Source organism: Bombina bombina, chromosome 3 (assembly GCF_027579735.1).
Source record: "Bombina bombina isolate aBomBom1 chromosome 3, aBomBom1.pri, whole genome shotgun sequence".
In the NCBI taxonomy this organism is placed as follows: Eukaryota; Metazoa; Chordata; class Amphibia; order Anura; family Bombinatoridae; genus Bombina; species Bombina bombina.
This window is the reverse complement of record NC_069501.1, coordinates 580,153,801-580,167,795: the sequence shown is the minus strand read 5'-3', so window position 1 is coordinate 580,167,795 and position 13,995 is coordinate 580,153,801. Positions and strand designations below refer to the sequence as shown.

The 13,995-nt window shown below is 34.0% G+C and overlaps 1 protein-coding gene across 2 annotated transcripts in view; it reads right to left on the bottom strand.

The window, feature by feature from the left end:
- GNL2 (G protein nucleolar 2) overlaps positions 1–11,538 on the bottom strand; it is a 190,746-nt gene extending 179,208 nt beyond the window's left edge. The window contains exons 1-4 of one of the 2 annotated variants that reach the window (XM_053707147.1): positions 11,291–11,538; positions 10,155–10,239; positions 6,706–6,800; positions 3,382–3,521 (exon numbers count right to left, since the gene is read on the bottom strand). In XM_053707147.1, coding sequence (XP_053563122.1) covers positions 3,382–3,521; positions 6,706–6,800; positions 10,155–10,239; positions 11,291–11,354 — 384 coding nt within the window. In that variant the 5' untranslated portion in view covers positions 11,355–11,538. The remainder of the gene's footprint in view (positions 1–3,381; positions 3,522–6,705; positions 6,801–10,154; positions 10,240–11,290) is intronic. The other variant, XM_053707148.1, reaches the window with a different exon arrangement.
- Positions 11,539–13,995: the final 2,457 nt, after the last annotated feature.

Sequence of the window (13,995 nt, the reverse complement as noted above, 5' to 3'; positions counted from 1 at the left end):
ATAAAATATAATCCAAAAAAGTGTTCAAAAAGTTGATCAACAAATGTTAGTGAAGAACAAAAATAAGTCAATCAAAACTAAAAAATGGAAAAAAAGGGTGATGAAAAGCAAGGTGAAAGTGAGGAAATTGATTCCTTCCAATGTTAGTTACTTTAACAGATCCAAATTCCTGAGTGTGGTTGCTGAAGTAGCTGATTGGATCCTAGCACCTGTCAGCTGCTCCTATGGTATCCTAAAAAGTGTCCCTGTAAAAAAAAGGAAATTCACAACATAGTGTATCCAATATGAGAATGAAGTAAAGATTAAAGTAATGCTTACCAATATGTCAACGCGTTTCTGCCCTCAAAAAAGGGCCTTTCTCAAGACTTTTCCATTTTTTAGTTTTGATTGACTTATTTTTGTTCTTCACTAACATTTGTTGATCAACTTTTTGAACACTTTTTTGGATTATATTTTATATTTTATTTTTTATTTTTTATGTTATTGCATATTGTGTGTTATATTTTTTATGTTATTGCATATTGTGTATTTTATTTAATTATATCTTAACCTCACTGGATTAAGTAGCTAGCATTTTTATATCCATTTGCACTCACTCACTACTTGATTGTATCTATACAATTATTTTGCTACCCCCCTTTTTTTGCACTGCAGTGCATTTTTCTATTTTTTGGAACACTATTTTTGTAACACTAATTTTGAACACTATTGTTTGTATTATTGTTTTAGTTTTTTGCTTGATGCACTTGCTACAGTTGCACTTAGGCTAATTCTGTTTTATCAGTATACACTCTTATTCTGGTGTACCACTCACACTGATCCCCTGTTATTACCTCTGTTTTTATTGTAATTATCAGCTTTGGCCCTTTGAGCCGCTTCTGTAAGATATTCCTGTATTTGTAATTTTATTTATATGTGCTTTTTACATTTTTTATATATAGTCTTTTATTACTGATGCTTTTTAACATGGTTCATTAAATAATCTTCTTTTATCTCTCTGTGAGTATATTTATCCCTTGGCCTCTTGTTGGTGCTGTATTCACTTCTTACTACTTGTGCATATTTTTTGGAGGTTGGTTAGGATCTCTGTTTGGATACAGCTTGGGGATTACCTTAGCGCTTGTACACACACCCTTTTTCACTATAAACTATTGGAAGTGATCATATTCTCTCTTCTCTGATTAGAGCTGTGATAGGATATGTCTTTATTTTGAATTTGCCAAAAAGTTGGAATTTGAATATGTGATGGATAGACATAGTTAAACTATGTATATATATGTATTTACTATTCAGTAAATTTGAAAGTTATAAATAATGTCCAAAAGGGAGTTATTGTAAGGCTGCAATAATTTTCTAAGAAATGTCATTTTGTCATTTTTTCAATATCAAGACTAGAGTATAATTGATATGATTTTCTTTTTCCCTGTATGCCACCATATATTAATATTAGAATACATTCTAAAATTATAACTAATATTAAAAAGTAAAATTATAACTATCCATTAATAAATTATGAATATGCATTAGAGGTAGTTGGCTGAGTGTAATTTCAGTTTCTATTGAACAATAGCGACTTAAAATTCTAAGATATTTCTTTAATTCAAGAGTTAAATTGAGCATGATTGTTTTTAACCAATGAGAAATAAAGGTAGGGTACATAAAGTTCTAAACAGGTGTACTCTTTAGCTATGATTACGGCTGTTAGCCGAAACATGTCAGCAACTTTTACACATGCTTAATTTGTTGCTGTGTTCTATTCTATTTTTGTACGATACCCCCATGTTTTAATTGTGTGATTGCACAAATAAACTTTTCTTTTTAACCGCATTTGGCACCATTTGCTTAAATTCGTTTTTTTTGGACTTTGCATTTATATCAGGATTAGCATTGGTGCTCAGTGGTTTATAGCTCCATACGATACCCCTTGTCAGCGTGGACAGCTAGACTTCCTATTGGAGGATCGCAGGACACCTGTTTTCCATTCAAGGAATCCCAATCAATCCGAGTGGACGGCTAGTGACACGTGGTACGCCACACACGCATAGACGCAATTTGAGCGTCCTTTCATCGGAGACAGAAGAGGCAAGAGTGCCCGGCGATAAGCAGCCCCACAGCTCTTGATTGCTGGACGGATTTGGGACTAATGCTGGGTAAAGAAGTTACTCTTTCATTACGGCGGTAAGTGGGCACAACCGCATAGCGGTACACTTTACATAACGACTGTGTAAATTTGAAGATAAGACCCATACCGCAATCGACCATATGTAAGAGACTTTGTGGAAATAACCCAGTACACTTGATTTGGGACTGTGATTCTCTTATTTGTCATAAAGGAAGGGCTATGGGCGATCGCTACTAGGGGTTAATATAATAAGACTATTACTGTGAAATATATAATTTGTCAGTTTGACTTCAGACTGAAATCTTCTCTTTTTTATATATATATATATATATATATATATATATATATATATATATATATATATATATATATATATATATATATATATATATATATATATATATATATATATATATATATACACATATATATATATACACATACACACACACACACACACACACACACCGATTGTCATTGGCACACCCATGTGCTCAGTTAGAAACCGGAAAGTTGTTTAAAATTGTATGCTCTACCTAATTCATGAAAGAACATTTTTGGGTTTCATGCCCCTTTAAGCAGTGAGTTGGTAAAGGTAAAATGTTGTTGGTGAATTGAAGGCAAGAATTATTATGAAGATCTCAACTAAAGTGACAATGTACTCATACAAGCAGCGAAGAGGTCATTGTATTCAATGATACTAAAGGAACAGCCTTTCAAACAGACTGTGTTCACTATGGGCTCCATTTATAAAGTAGTGAACGCTGCTTTTAGAGATCATGTGAGCTGGAGATAATTACCGAAATAACGTGTGAGAGCAAGTGGGCAGTACAGCAAAGCTCACCACGAAGATGGGTGGACAGGTTTTCCAAAGTCCATAAGGCGCTATGACTCACACTCCAAATTGTGAGATTAATATCTTCTGTTCCCTCGTTTACATAACTTTTCTATAATATTGAAGTATTTGCAGAATAATTGGCAGTTTCAACAGACAAAAGCAGCTGTTCCTAGTGACAAAAATGATAATGCAACTCTTTGTAAACAACTTAATACACTTCAGCTGGTAAAATAGATCATTTGGAGCACTTTAAATGCATGAAAATCTTAGCAGTAGAAAGGCCATTTAAGTCACAAATGCAAAATGTAGTTTATTATTTCTTCATCTGTAATTATTTTTTCATGTGCCATCCTAAAGAGGTTTTCTTGTACATCACCAACTACAGATGACGTTTGACAGTGGAGGGAAATGCTTTACTTACATGAGGTTTACTTCGATCGTGCAGGAGGGACATGGGCAACTGGGTCTGCCTCATCACCACCTTGTACGGATCTTTCATCACTACATTCATTTCATCCTGGAACTTTTGTAAGGAAGACTGCTTGATTACACGGGTATTCCCTGATAGAAAAGATAGATACAATTTTAAACAACACTCAGGTAGTAATCCATTAAGAATATCATCCACTAAAAACAAAAATCACCAAGAGTTTATGTTCTAAAGCTGGAAGTTGGTAGCAAAACTAAGAGGAAGCTCCAACTCCAGAGACAAGATAATTTACATCCTTATATATTAAATAAATAGTGCAACACTGGGGAGTCAACGTTGTGATAAGGCCACAGAGTAGCCAAAATCTCATTTGTACATGTGGATTGAGCCTTACTACCGCGTGTATTAAAGGGACAGTCAAGTCCAAAAAAAAAATGTCATGTTTCAAATAGGGCATGTAATTTTAAACAATTTTCCAATTTACTTTTATCACCAATTTTGCTTTGTTCTCTTGGTATTCTTAGTTGAAAGATAAAACCTAGGAAGGCTCATATGATAATTTCTAAAACCTTGAAGGCCGCCACTTATCACATGCTTTTTTATTTGCTTTTCACAGCAGGGGAGAGCTAGTTCATGTGAGCCATATAAATAACATTGTGATCACGCCCGTGGCTTGTGGCAGACACTGCACTAATTGGCTAAAATAAAAGTCAATAGATAATAAATAAAATGTCATGTGATCAGGGGGCTGTCAGAAGATGCTTAGATACAAGTTAATCACAGAGGTAAAAAGTGTATTCATATAACTGTTGGTTGTGCAAAACCGGGGAATGGGTAATGAAAGGATTATCTATCTTTTTAAACAACAAAAACTCTGGTGTTGACTGTCTCTTTAACTTACAGTACTGCACAGTCTGGGGCACTCAGTGACTTTTTAATACATACTTTTGAATTCCCCACAAAAGGCTAGATTACAAGTTGAGCGCAAAATATTGTTTCCACGAAAGAGATATACGCGATCAACTTAGTAATATCAGCGCACGTAAAGGTGTGCTGGTATTACAAGTGATGTGCAATGCGAACGTGAGGAAGCATTGGGCTCACAAGAGCGCGCTTCCATAGCCTCCAATGGGAGCCTTGTTTTCATAATGTGAGAACTAGTTCAGCAAAGGGGGTAAAGTCACGCAGCCCCCAAAAACTGGCTTAGTGCAGTTTGTTTTTGTTTTGTTAAATGCTACATTTTTGTTTTTATTTATAAAAAAAAAAAAAAAAAAAAAAAAAAAAAAAAAAAAAGGGACCTCACATGTTATTTTAGGGGCAATTGGGAGATATTTAAAAAAATTAAACCTCTGGTTAATTTTATAAGCGCTAATTGCTACCACAAGCTTGCGGTATCAATAACCATTCACTTATAATGGCTGGTTATGTATTGCGTGCCCGTTAAAATGCGAATTTGCCGTATCCGGGTGTGCGATAATTTATCACTCCACTTGTGATTAGCACAAAGTGTTTAGTTATTTGTTGCAAGTAAATTTAGTTATGTAGTTTCATTATTCATTTCCCTGCATTTCTTGCAAGTTAAAGGGACACTGAATCCAAATTATTTCTTTCGTGATTCAGAAAGAGCAGGCAATTTAAAGCAAATTTCAAATTTACTCCTATTATCAAATTTTCTTCATTCTCTTGGTATCTTTATTTAAAAAAGCAAGAATGTTAGTTTAGATGCATTTTTGTTGAACAACCTGGGTTGTTCTTTCTGATTGGTGGATAAATTCACCCACCAATAAACAAGTGCTATCCAGGGTACTAAAACAAAAATTGGCTGCAATCTTAGCTTAGATGTCTTATTTTTCAACTAAAGATAGCAAGAGAACGAAGAAAAATTGATAATAGGAGTAAATTAGAAATTTGCTTAAAATCGCATGCTCTATCTGAATCAAGAAAGAAAAACTTTGGGTTCAGTGTCCCTTTAACTCTGATAATTGAGGCCAGATTTGATCCTGGAGGTTTATGCACTCTAAATACATAAATATTCTTATTGCATCAGCTTGCAGATACCGAGTGGAACTTCTACTGTGTGTTTAACTGCTTTGCCGGGGTTAAACACACAGTAGAACAAAGTCGATAGTCATAAAATTGCATGCCCTAACCAATTAGAGCATGTCATTTTTCAATTATTATGGCCCTTTAATGTCCAGAAATGAAATATTTAAGCAGAAGTCACGGACGGATAATGTTGAGGCATAGACAATGTATATAAAACAAACTATCCATGCCACATTCTGTCATAGTTAAAATAATCTATTTTCATGCAGCAACAACTATATACTTCCTATTATAATGTTTGGTATTAGTTTCATATGGAACATTTTAACTGCACTCCCGCTCTTAGCTAGGTACTTTAAAATGTATATTTAAACTGGTTGTCTGATCATTTTCTACTAAACAAATTGTGTGCTTTTCTGAACTTGCAGGGAGATAAGTCTAAAGTGAATACCCAGTGTTCTCCCCAGGACCTTTTTTTAGCGAGTGCACATAACGGCTGATTTTACAGACCACCCAGCTAAAATGTCAGCCAATATTAACCTAAAATTAGCCAGTATAAAAGTGATGGTAAACTTTACCTATTTGCTGCCTAGTATATAAATTATTAAAATCAAGGACACTTTCATTGATTACATTTGGTAAATATTTACCATTTAGTGATGGTAAACATTGCTTTGTTCCTCTGCCAGCATCTCATTCTTGATTTAGCGGAGCAATGACGAATAATGCTTCATCCAATGGTTGCATGCCCCACATGTTGGACGCCAAGTGCGGCACATAACGAATGGATGAAGCCGGATTCGTCATTGCTCTGTTAAATCAAGTATGAGATGCAGGCGGAGGAACGACGCAATGTTTACCATCACTAAATGGTAAATATTTTCTAAAATTAAGCCTCTTAAAAAAAAATTTAATCAATGAAAGTGCCCTTGATTTTAATAATAATTTAATATACTAGGCAGCAAATAGGTAAAGTTTACAATCACGTTAAAAACATTAAATTTTTATTGCACAAATTATCATTAAATACATTAATGTTAAATTATGCAATTAATTTGTGCTTTAGATAGCTGAAAAGTATATTAGTACTTTAATATTAGAAAATATTACACTGCTCCCACCGGGCTACTTCATAATGCCACCCAGCTGGCAAATTTTCTATGGAGAACACTGGACACTCTTTACTTATTTCAATCTCAGTAATAAAGAATTTAGGCAAAACTATTGTCATTTTTTTTTCAGTGTATTAACAACTGCACTGATGCTTACCAAACCATTTTATATTAGGTTCCACTCTGGCAACGGTTCCTGGGGCAACTGACGACTGGAACTGCAAAGGCTTAATCAATTTACCACGACGATCCCTAGTGCAAAAAAATAAATTAGAATCAAAATTAAAAATTATTTTAAAACAGGACAGTTTCAGATTATTCCTAGAATAACATAAAACACTAAAATCAAACAAACATTCAATAAGAAAGCAACAATAATATTTATTTAAAGCTTAAAGTGAATGTAAATTTTGATGTTAAAGTGCCCGTTTTTTCAAATTCGATTAATAACAGGGGCACGTTAATGCATCAAAATTTACATTTCACTTGTGTTGTGAAAATACTTACCTTTTAATCCTGAGATCCGCTCCAGCTTCCCCCGGTCGTCTCAAGCCTCTTCCTATGTCATAAATGACGGATCGGTCATCCTCCAATCACGGCTTCGCCCCTGGGGGAATCAGTGTCCGATTCAACGCTGTGATTGGAGGAAGCCGGATTCCTAATTTTAGACCCAGGATGAGGCTTTGTGACGGGTGGAGGTAGCGATGCAGCGGCTGTCAAGATTAAAAGTTAAGTATTTTCACAACACGAGTGAAATGTAAATTTTGATGAATTAAAGTGCCCCTGTTTTAATCTAATTTTTAAAAACCGGGCACTTTATCATCAAAATTTACATTCACTTTAAAAGGGACAGTTATAAAATAGTTATAAAATGTTTAGAAATGTGTAATGAAACAATGTTGCTAAATATTTCCATTATTTATTTTGCCCAATTTTCATGTAATTTAGGACTGTAACAGAGCAAGTTTTAATTCACAAAACTTGAAATGCACCCAACTGACTTTCCAAAGCTACAAACCTGCTACATCATATTTGTCCCTAATTGACTTTATCATACAACAACTGCAAAGCAATCTACATTATACTAACTTTATGATAGTGGCTAGCCTTGTTGTCTGTGGACTAAAACCCAGATTGTCTCCTCCAAATAAGGCAAATGGTGGTTAGAGTATGGCTACTGAAACCCAATAGCATGAAAAAGGGACAATCAAGACAAAATTAAAAACTTTCATTAATCAGATAGAGCATGCAAGTTAAAACAACTTTCCAAAGTACTTCTATGGTCTAACTTGCTTTGTTCTCTTGTTACCCTTTGTTGAGCAAGGTGGAGGTAGCAATGCACTACTGGGAGCTAGCTGCTGATTAAGTGGTTACACATATACAGTGCCCTCCACTAATATTGGCACCCTTGGTAAAAATGAGCAAAGAAGGCTGAGAAAACTGTCTTTATTGTTTAATCATTTGTTTAAAAAAAATACAGAAAAATACTCGGCTCTCACACATATCAAACAATTGCAAACACAACACAGGTTTCTAAAAAACAAAAAAATCTTTGTTAAATATATGTGTGGCACAATTATTGGCACCCCTATGAATTCATATGCCTTCCAAATTGTTTTTTAAATTACTTAGTACAGGTGGGTGACAAGAAACAGGAAATTGTTCAGCCATGACTTTCTGTTTCACAGGGTTATAAATAATGAATTAACACACAGGCCAAATTACCTAAGTCACTCATCACAATGGGTAAGACCAAGGAATATAGCCGTGATGTGCGGCAAAAGGTAGTTAAGCTTGACAAAATAGAAAGTGGCTATAAGAAAATAGTAAAATCATTGAAAATGCCCATTTCCACCATCTGGGAATTAATTAATAAGTCCCAGTCAACTGGACGTGTGCCTATATTGTCTCAACGCACTGTGAAGAGGATGGTTCAAGTGGCCAAAATATATCCAAGGATCACAGCTGGAGAATTGCAGAAGTCAGTTGCATCTTGGGGTTAGAAAGTCTTAAACTACAAATCGACGTCACCTACATCACCACAAGTTATTTGGAAGGGTTTCAATAAAAAAAGCCTCCACTGTCATCCAAAAACAAACTCAAGCATCTTCAGTTTTCAAGACATTACTGGAACTTAAAATAGGATAAAGTTAGATGGACAGATGAAACCAAAAAAAAAGCTCTATGGCAATAAACAACGGGAGGTGGGTTTGGAGCACACAGAGAAGTAGCCATATGGAAACGAACCTCATGCCCACGGTTAAATATGGTGGTGGTTGTTTAATGTTTTGGGGCTGGTTATTTGCCAGAGGACCAGGACATATTGTTAGGATATATGGAATCATGGACTTTATCAAATATAAACAGATAGTAAATTAAAGGGACAGTCTAGTGCAAAATAAACACGATTCAGATAGAGAATGAAATTTTAAACAATTTTCAAATTTACTTTTATCACCAATTTTGCTTTGTTCTCTTGGTATTCTTAGTTAAAAGATAAACCTAGAAGGTTCATATGTTAATTTTAAGCCCTTGAAGGCTGCCTCTTCTCTCAAGGCATTTTGACAGTTTTTCACGACTAGAAGGTGTTCATGTGTGTCATATAGATAACACTGTGCTCACACACAAGGAGTTCAGGTGAGCCAGCTCTGATTGGCTAAAATGGATGTCTGTCAAAAGAACTAAAATAAGGGTGCAGTTTGGAGAGGATTAGATACAAGGTAATCACAGAGGTAAAAAGTATATTTATACAACAGTGTTGGTTGTGCAAAACTAGGAAATGGGTAATAAAGGGATTATCTATCTTTTTAAACAATAACAATTATGGTGTAGACTGTCCCTTTAACACCTAACTGCCTCTGCCAGATAACTTAAAATGGGCCACGGTTCGATCTTCCAACAGGACAACGATCCAAAACATACTTCAAAAGCGACACAAAAATTGTTTACTGACCAAAAAAAATCAAGGTCTTGACATGGCCATCCTAGTCCCCTGACTTGAACCCCATAGAAAACCTGTGGGGTAAACTAAAGAGGAGAGTCCACCAGCATCGACCTTGGAATTTAAAGGATCTGAAGAGTTTCTGTATGGAGGAATGGTCTCAGATCCCTTGCCATGTATTCTTCAACCTCATCAGGCATTATAGGTGAAGACTCAGAGCTATTACCTTGGCAAAGGGAGGTAGCACAAAGTATTGACTAAAAAAGGTGCCAAATAATTGTTTGTTTTTTAGATAAACCTGTGTTGTGTTTGCAATTGTTTGACATCTATGAGAGCAGAGTATTTTTTGAACAAAAGATCAAAAGGCTGAACATTAGAGACCATTTTTCACAGCCTTCTTAGCTCATATTTACCAAGGGTGCCAATATTTGTGGAGGGCAATGAATACCTTGTCACTGGCTCAGCTAGCTCCCAGTAGTACAATGCTGTTCGTTCAAAAAATGATACAGAGGAATGAAGCAAATTTGATCATGGAAGTAAATTGGAAAGTTGTTTGTTTACTTTTAAAATGGTATAATCTGGAAAAAATGTGAAAAAAAAAAGTGGGCTTCATATACCTTTAATAAAGGGGACTATTCAATAAACAAGCGACATACTAAACTCACCTCCTTTCTTTCTGCCGATACATATTAAGGCGTTTAATGGTTCCCCGGTCTCTCATGTTGTTACCCCCGGCTCCTTTTACACGATCTGCAAAAAGAAATAGGTTTCTACTTAGCATATATTATTACAGGACAGGCCTCTAGACTTTACAAACAGCCAATTCATTTGTATTGTTTTCATACAAGTACCACTTATTACCAATATTTTTTAAGGTTTTTGTTATTTCATAATAAAAATCATACTGTCACTTTAAATATTTGTCAAGAAAGGACCTGTCAAATACTGGATGCAAGATTGCTATGGAAACTGAAAATGATAATCTGATAGTTAAAAAAAAGTTACAATTTAAGAACCACATACACTGTTTCTTGGATTTATAATGTTTTTCTCTAGAGTATATACACTACTTTTTTTGCTTACAGATATATGGAGAATAGTAATCATGTTAAAATTATAGGAGCCATTGGTTCTATGCTACAAAGATCTGTCAGTGCCTTGATTAAAGTTTTTTTGGCATTTTTGATAAATGACACTCAAGTATCATTACTAAAGCATAACCTACAGCACATTATTTCAGCAATACTCATCCAGTGTCAGTGTATTGGACCTAAACTGAGGGTTTCACAAGTGAAGTCAAAAGATCACAAGTTGCCTATATATGCTGAAAGTAACCATTTTTATAAAGTTTTACATTACAGTGTACGTTTTTCACGACAGGAACTCCATAGACCAATTTGTTTAATGTTAAAATACACTAATCCCTATTGTATATGTACTGTCAAAACTTCAAAGAGCATACGGACAGCACTGCAGATATGCATAAATACATAACTGTAACCCTTTGGGTATCACATGTAAACAAAAGAAACCAGGGGCATGACATGAATTTCTAAAATACAATATAAAATTCCTAAGAAAACAGTTTGTGAATCGTATTATTATTGCTTTCTAAATCAGTATGTATATAACTACACAAGGGAAGCATCACATATTAACGGATTCTAAATAACATACACTGTTTTAACATAATTCTAACATAAAACCGTTGCCCTCCTATTACTTCGCTTCATAACCAACTTTAATACGTCTCTCCACATCAGTGTGTCTATCATGCAGTGTGCTGATTTTTTTTACATACCTGGATTACTGCTGGCCGTGGACGGGTTGATAGTACTCCGTCCCTTAAAACCTGGCTTCACCATCTTGTCTGAGGGTTCCGATCACAAAAACAGGAGATTATTTATTTTAGCTGTTACTAGCAGCGACTATGGGGACAGAGCCTCAGCTGGAAAAGGCCGCAGTAAGAGAGTTTACGCTAGAGCACTATGGGTAACAGTGTACTGAAACGCACACGTGTTTGGAACTGGAGTGCATAGCGGCCATGTTTGAACTGGAACGCTTACACTGCTCATATGGAATGTTTGCCCATAATAAATGTGGCTTTAACGGAGCTTTTTTTTAAAAAAAAAAAGTGAAACCTCAATACTGTAGCTAAATACCTGTAGTAACAGTAAGAATTACAAACTGTTTGTATTTAGAAGTAGATTGAACCGGTGTAGTGTCGCATCTGGGGAGCTATCAAAATCGGGACTCGGCAATTCCCGGAACCCCGCCCACACATCTCTAACACACACTATGCCTAACGTCCGCCCATGCTACCTCCCACTTCTACCAAACTCCACCCAGGATACCTCCCCACTATTCCAAAATGCCACCCAGCTAAGTTGGGACAGATAAGCCGTTGTTGTATCATTAATGGTTCCCCTGTAGAATTCCGGGTCTTCGGCTCCTCGGCAAGAATCGGAACTCCGCCCCCCACCGCAGCCACTCCCATTCTCCTCCCACCTATCATGAAATAAAGAGTAATAACAATAATGTGGTTCTTTACTACTTTTTTTCACTAGATATCCTTTATTGAAAAATACTACAATACATATTCTACTACATTTTTTTTGTTTATTGTTTAAAGAAACAAGTTTGTAAAATCATCAAATAAGGATATTAACAATAATGTGCATGGTTCTTTACCACTTTTGTTCTATAGATATCCTTTGTTGAAAATATGTTTTTCAAATACTACAATACATATTCTGCTGCAATTTTTTTAATGTTTAAAGAAACAGTTTGTAAAATCATCAAATAAAGATCATTAACAATAATGTGCATGGTTCTTTACTACTTTTGTTCTCTGGAAATCCTTTGTTGAAAATACTTTTCTCAAATACCACAATACATATTCTGCTGCAATGTTTTTAATTTTTAAAGAAACAGTTTGTAATATCATGAAATAAAGAGTAATAACAATGTGCATGGTTCTTTACTACATTTGTTCGCTGGATATCCTTTGTTGAAAATACTTTATTGAAATACTACAATACATATTCTGCTGCAATTTTTTTCTTTATTGTTTAAAGAAACAGTTTGTAAAATCATCAAATAAAGATTATTAACAATAATGTGCATGGTTCTTTACTACTTTTGTTCCCTGGAAATCCTTTGTTGAAAAGACGTTTTTCAAATACTACAATACATATACTGGTGGGTTTTTTTAATGATTAAACAATCAGTTTGTAAAATCATCAAATAAAAATTAATAACAATAATGTGCATGATTCTTTACTACTTTTGTTCTCTGGATATCCTTTGTTTAACATACTTTTTTCAAATACTACAATACATTTTCTGCTGCAATTTTTTTTTAAAGAAACAGTTTGTAAAATCATCAAATAAAGATTATTAACAATAATGTGCATGGTTCTTCACTACTTTTGTTTTCTGGATATCCTTTTGTTGAAAAGAGGTTTTTCAAATACTACAATACATATTCTGCTGCAATTTTTTTTTTTAAAGAAACAGTTTGTAAAATCATCAAATAAAGATTATTAACAATAATGTGCATGGTTCTTTAATACTTTTGTTCTCTGGATATCCTTTGTTGAAAATACTTTTTTTCAAATACTACAATACTGATTCTGCTGCAATGTTTTTAATTTTTAAAGAAACAGTTGGTAAATTCATCAAATAAAGATAATTAACAATAATGTGCATGGTTCTTTACTACTTTTGTTCTCTGGAAATCCTTTGTTGAAAATACTTTTTCTCAAATACCACAATAAATATTCTGCTGCAATGTTTTTAATTTTTAAAGAAACAGTTTGTAATATCATGAAATAAAGGTTATTAACAATAATGTGCATGGTTCTTTACTACTTTTGTTCCCTGGATATCCTTTGTTGAAAATACTTTATTGAAATACTACAATACATATTCTGCTGCAATTTTTTTGTTTATTGTTTAAAGAAACAGTTGGTAAATTCATCAAATAAAGATTATTAACAACAATGTGCATGGTTCTTTACTACTTTTGTTCTCTGGAAATCCTTTGTTGAAAATACTTTTTCTCAAATACCACAATAAATATTCTGCTGCAATGTTTTTAATTTTTAAAGAAACAGTTTGTAATATCATGAAATAAAGGTTATTAACAATAATGTGCATGGTTCTTTACTACCTTTGTTCCCTGGATATCCTTTGTTGAAAATACTTTATTGAAATACTACAATACATATTCTGCTGCAATTTTTTTCTTTATTGTTTAAAGAAACAGTTTGTAAAATCATCAAATAAAGATTATTAACAATAATGTGCATGGTTCTTTACTACTTTTGTTCCCTGGAAATCCTTTGTTGAAAAGACGTTTTTCAAATACTACAATACATATACTGGTGTTTTTTTTAATGATTAAACAATCAGTTTGTAAAATCATCAAATAAAAATTAATAACAATAATGTGCATGATTCTTTACTACTTTTGTTCTCTGGATATCCTTTGTTTAAAATACT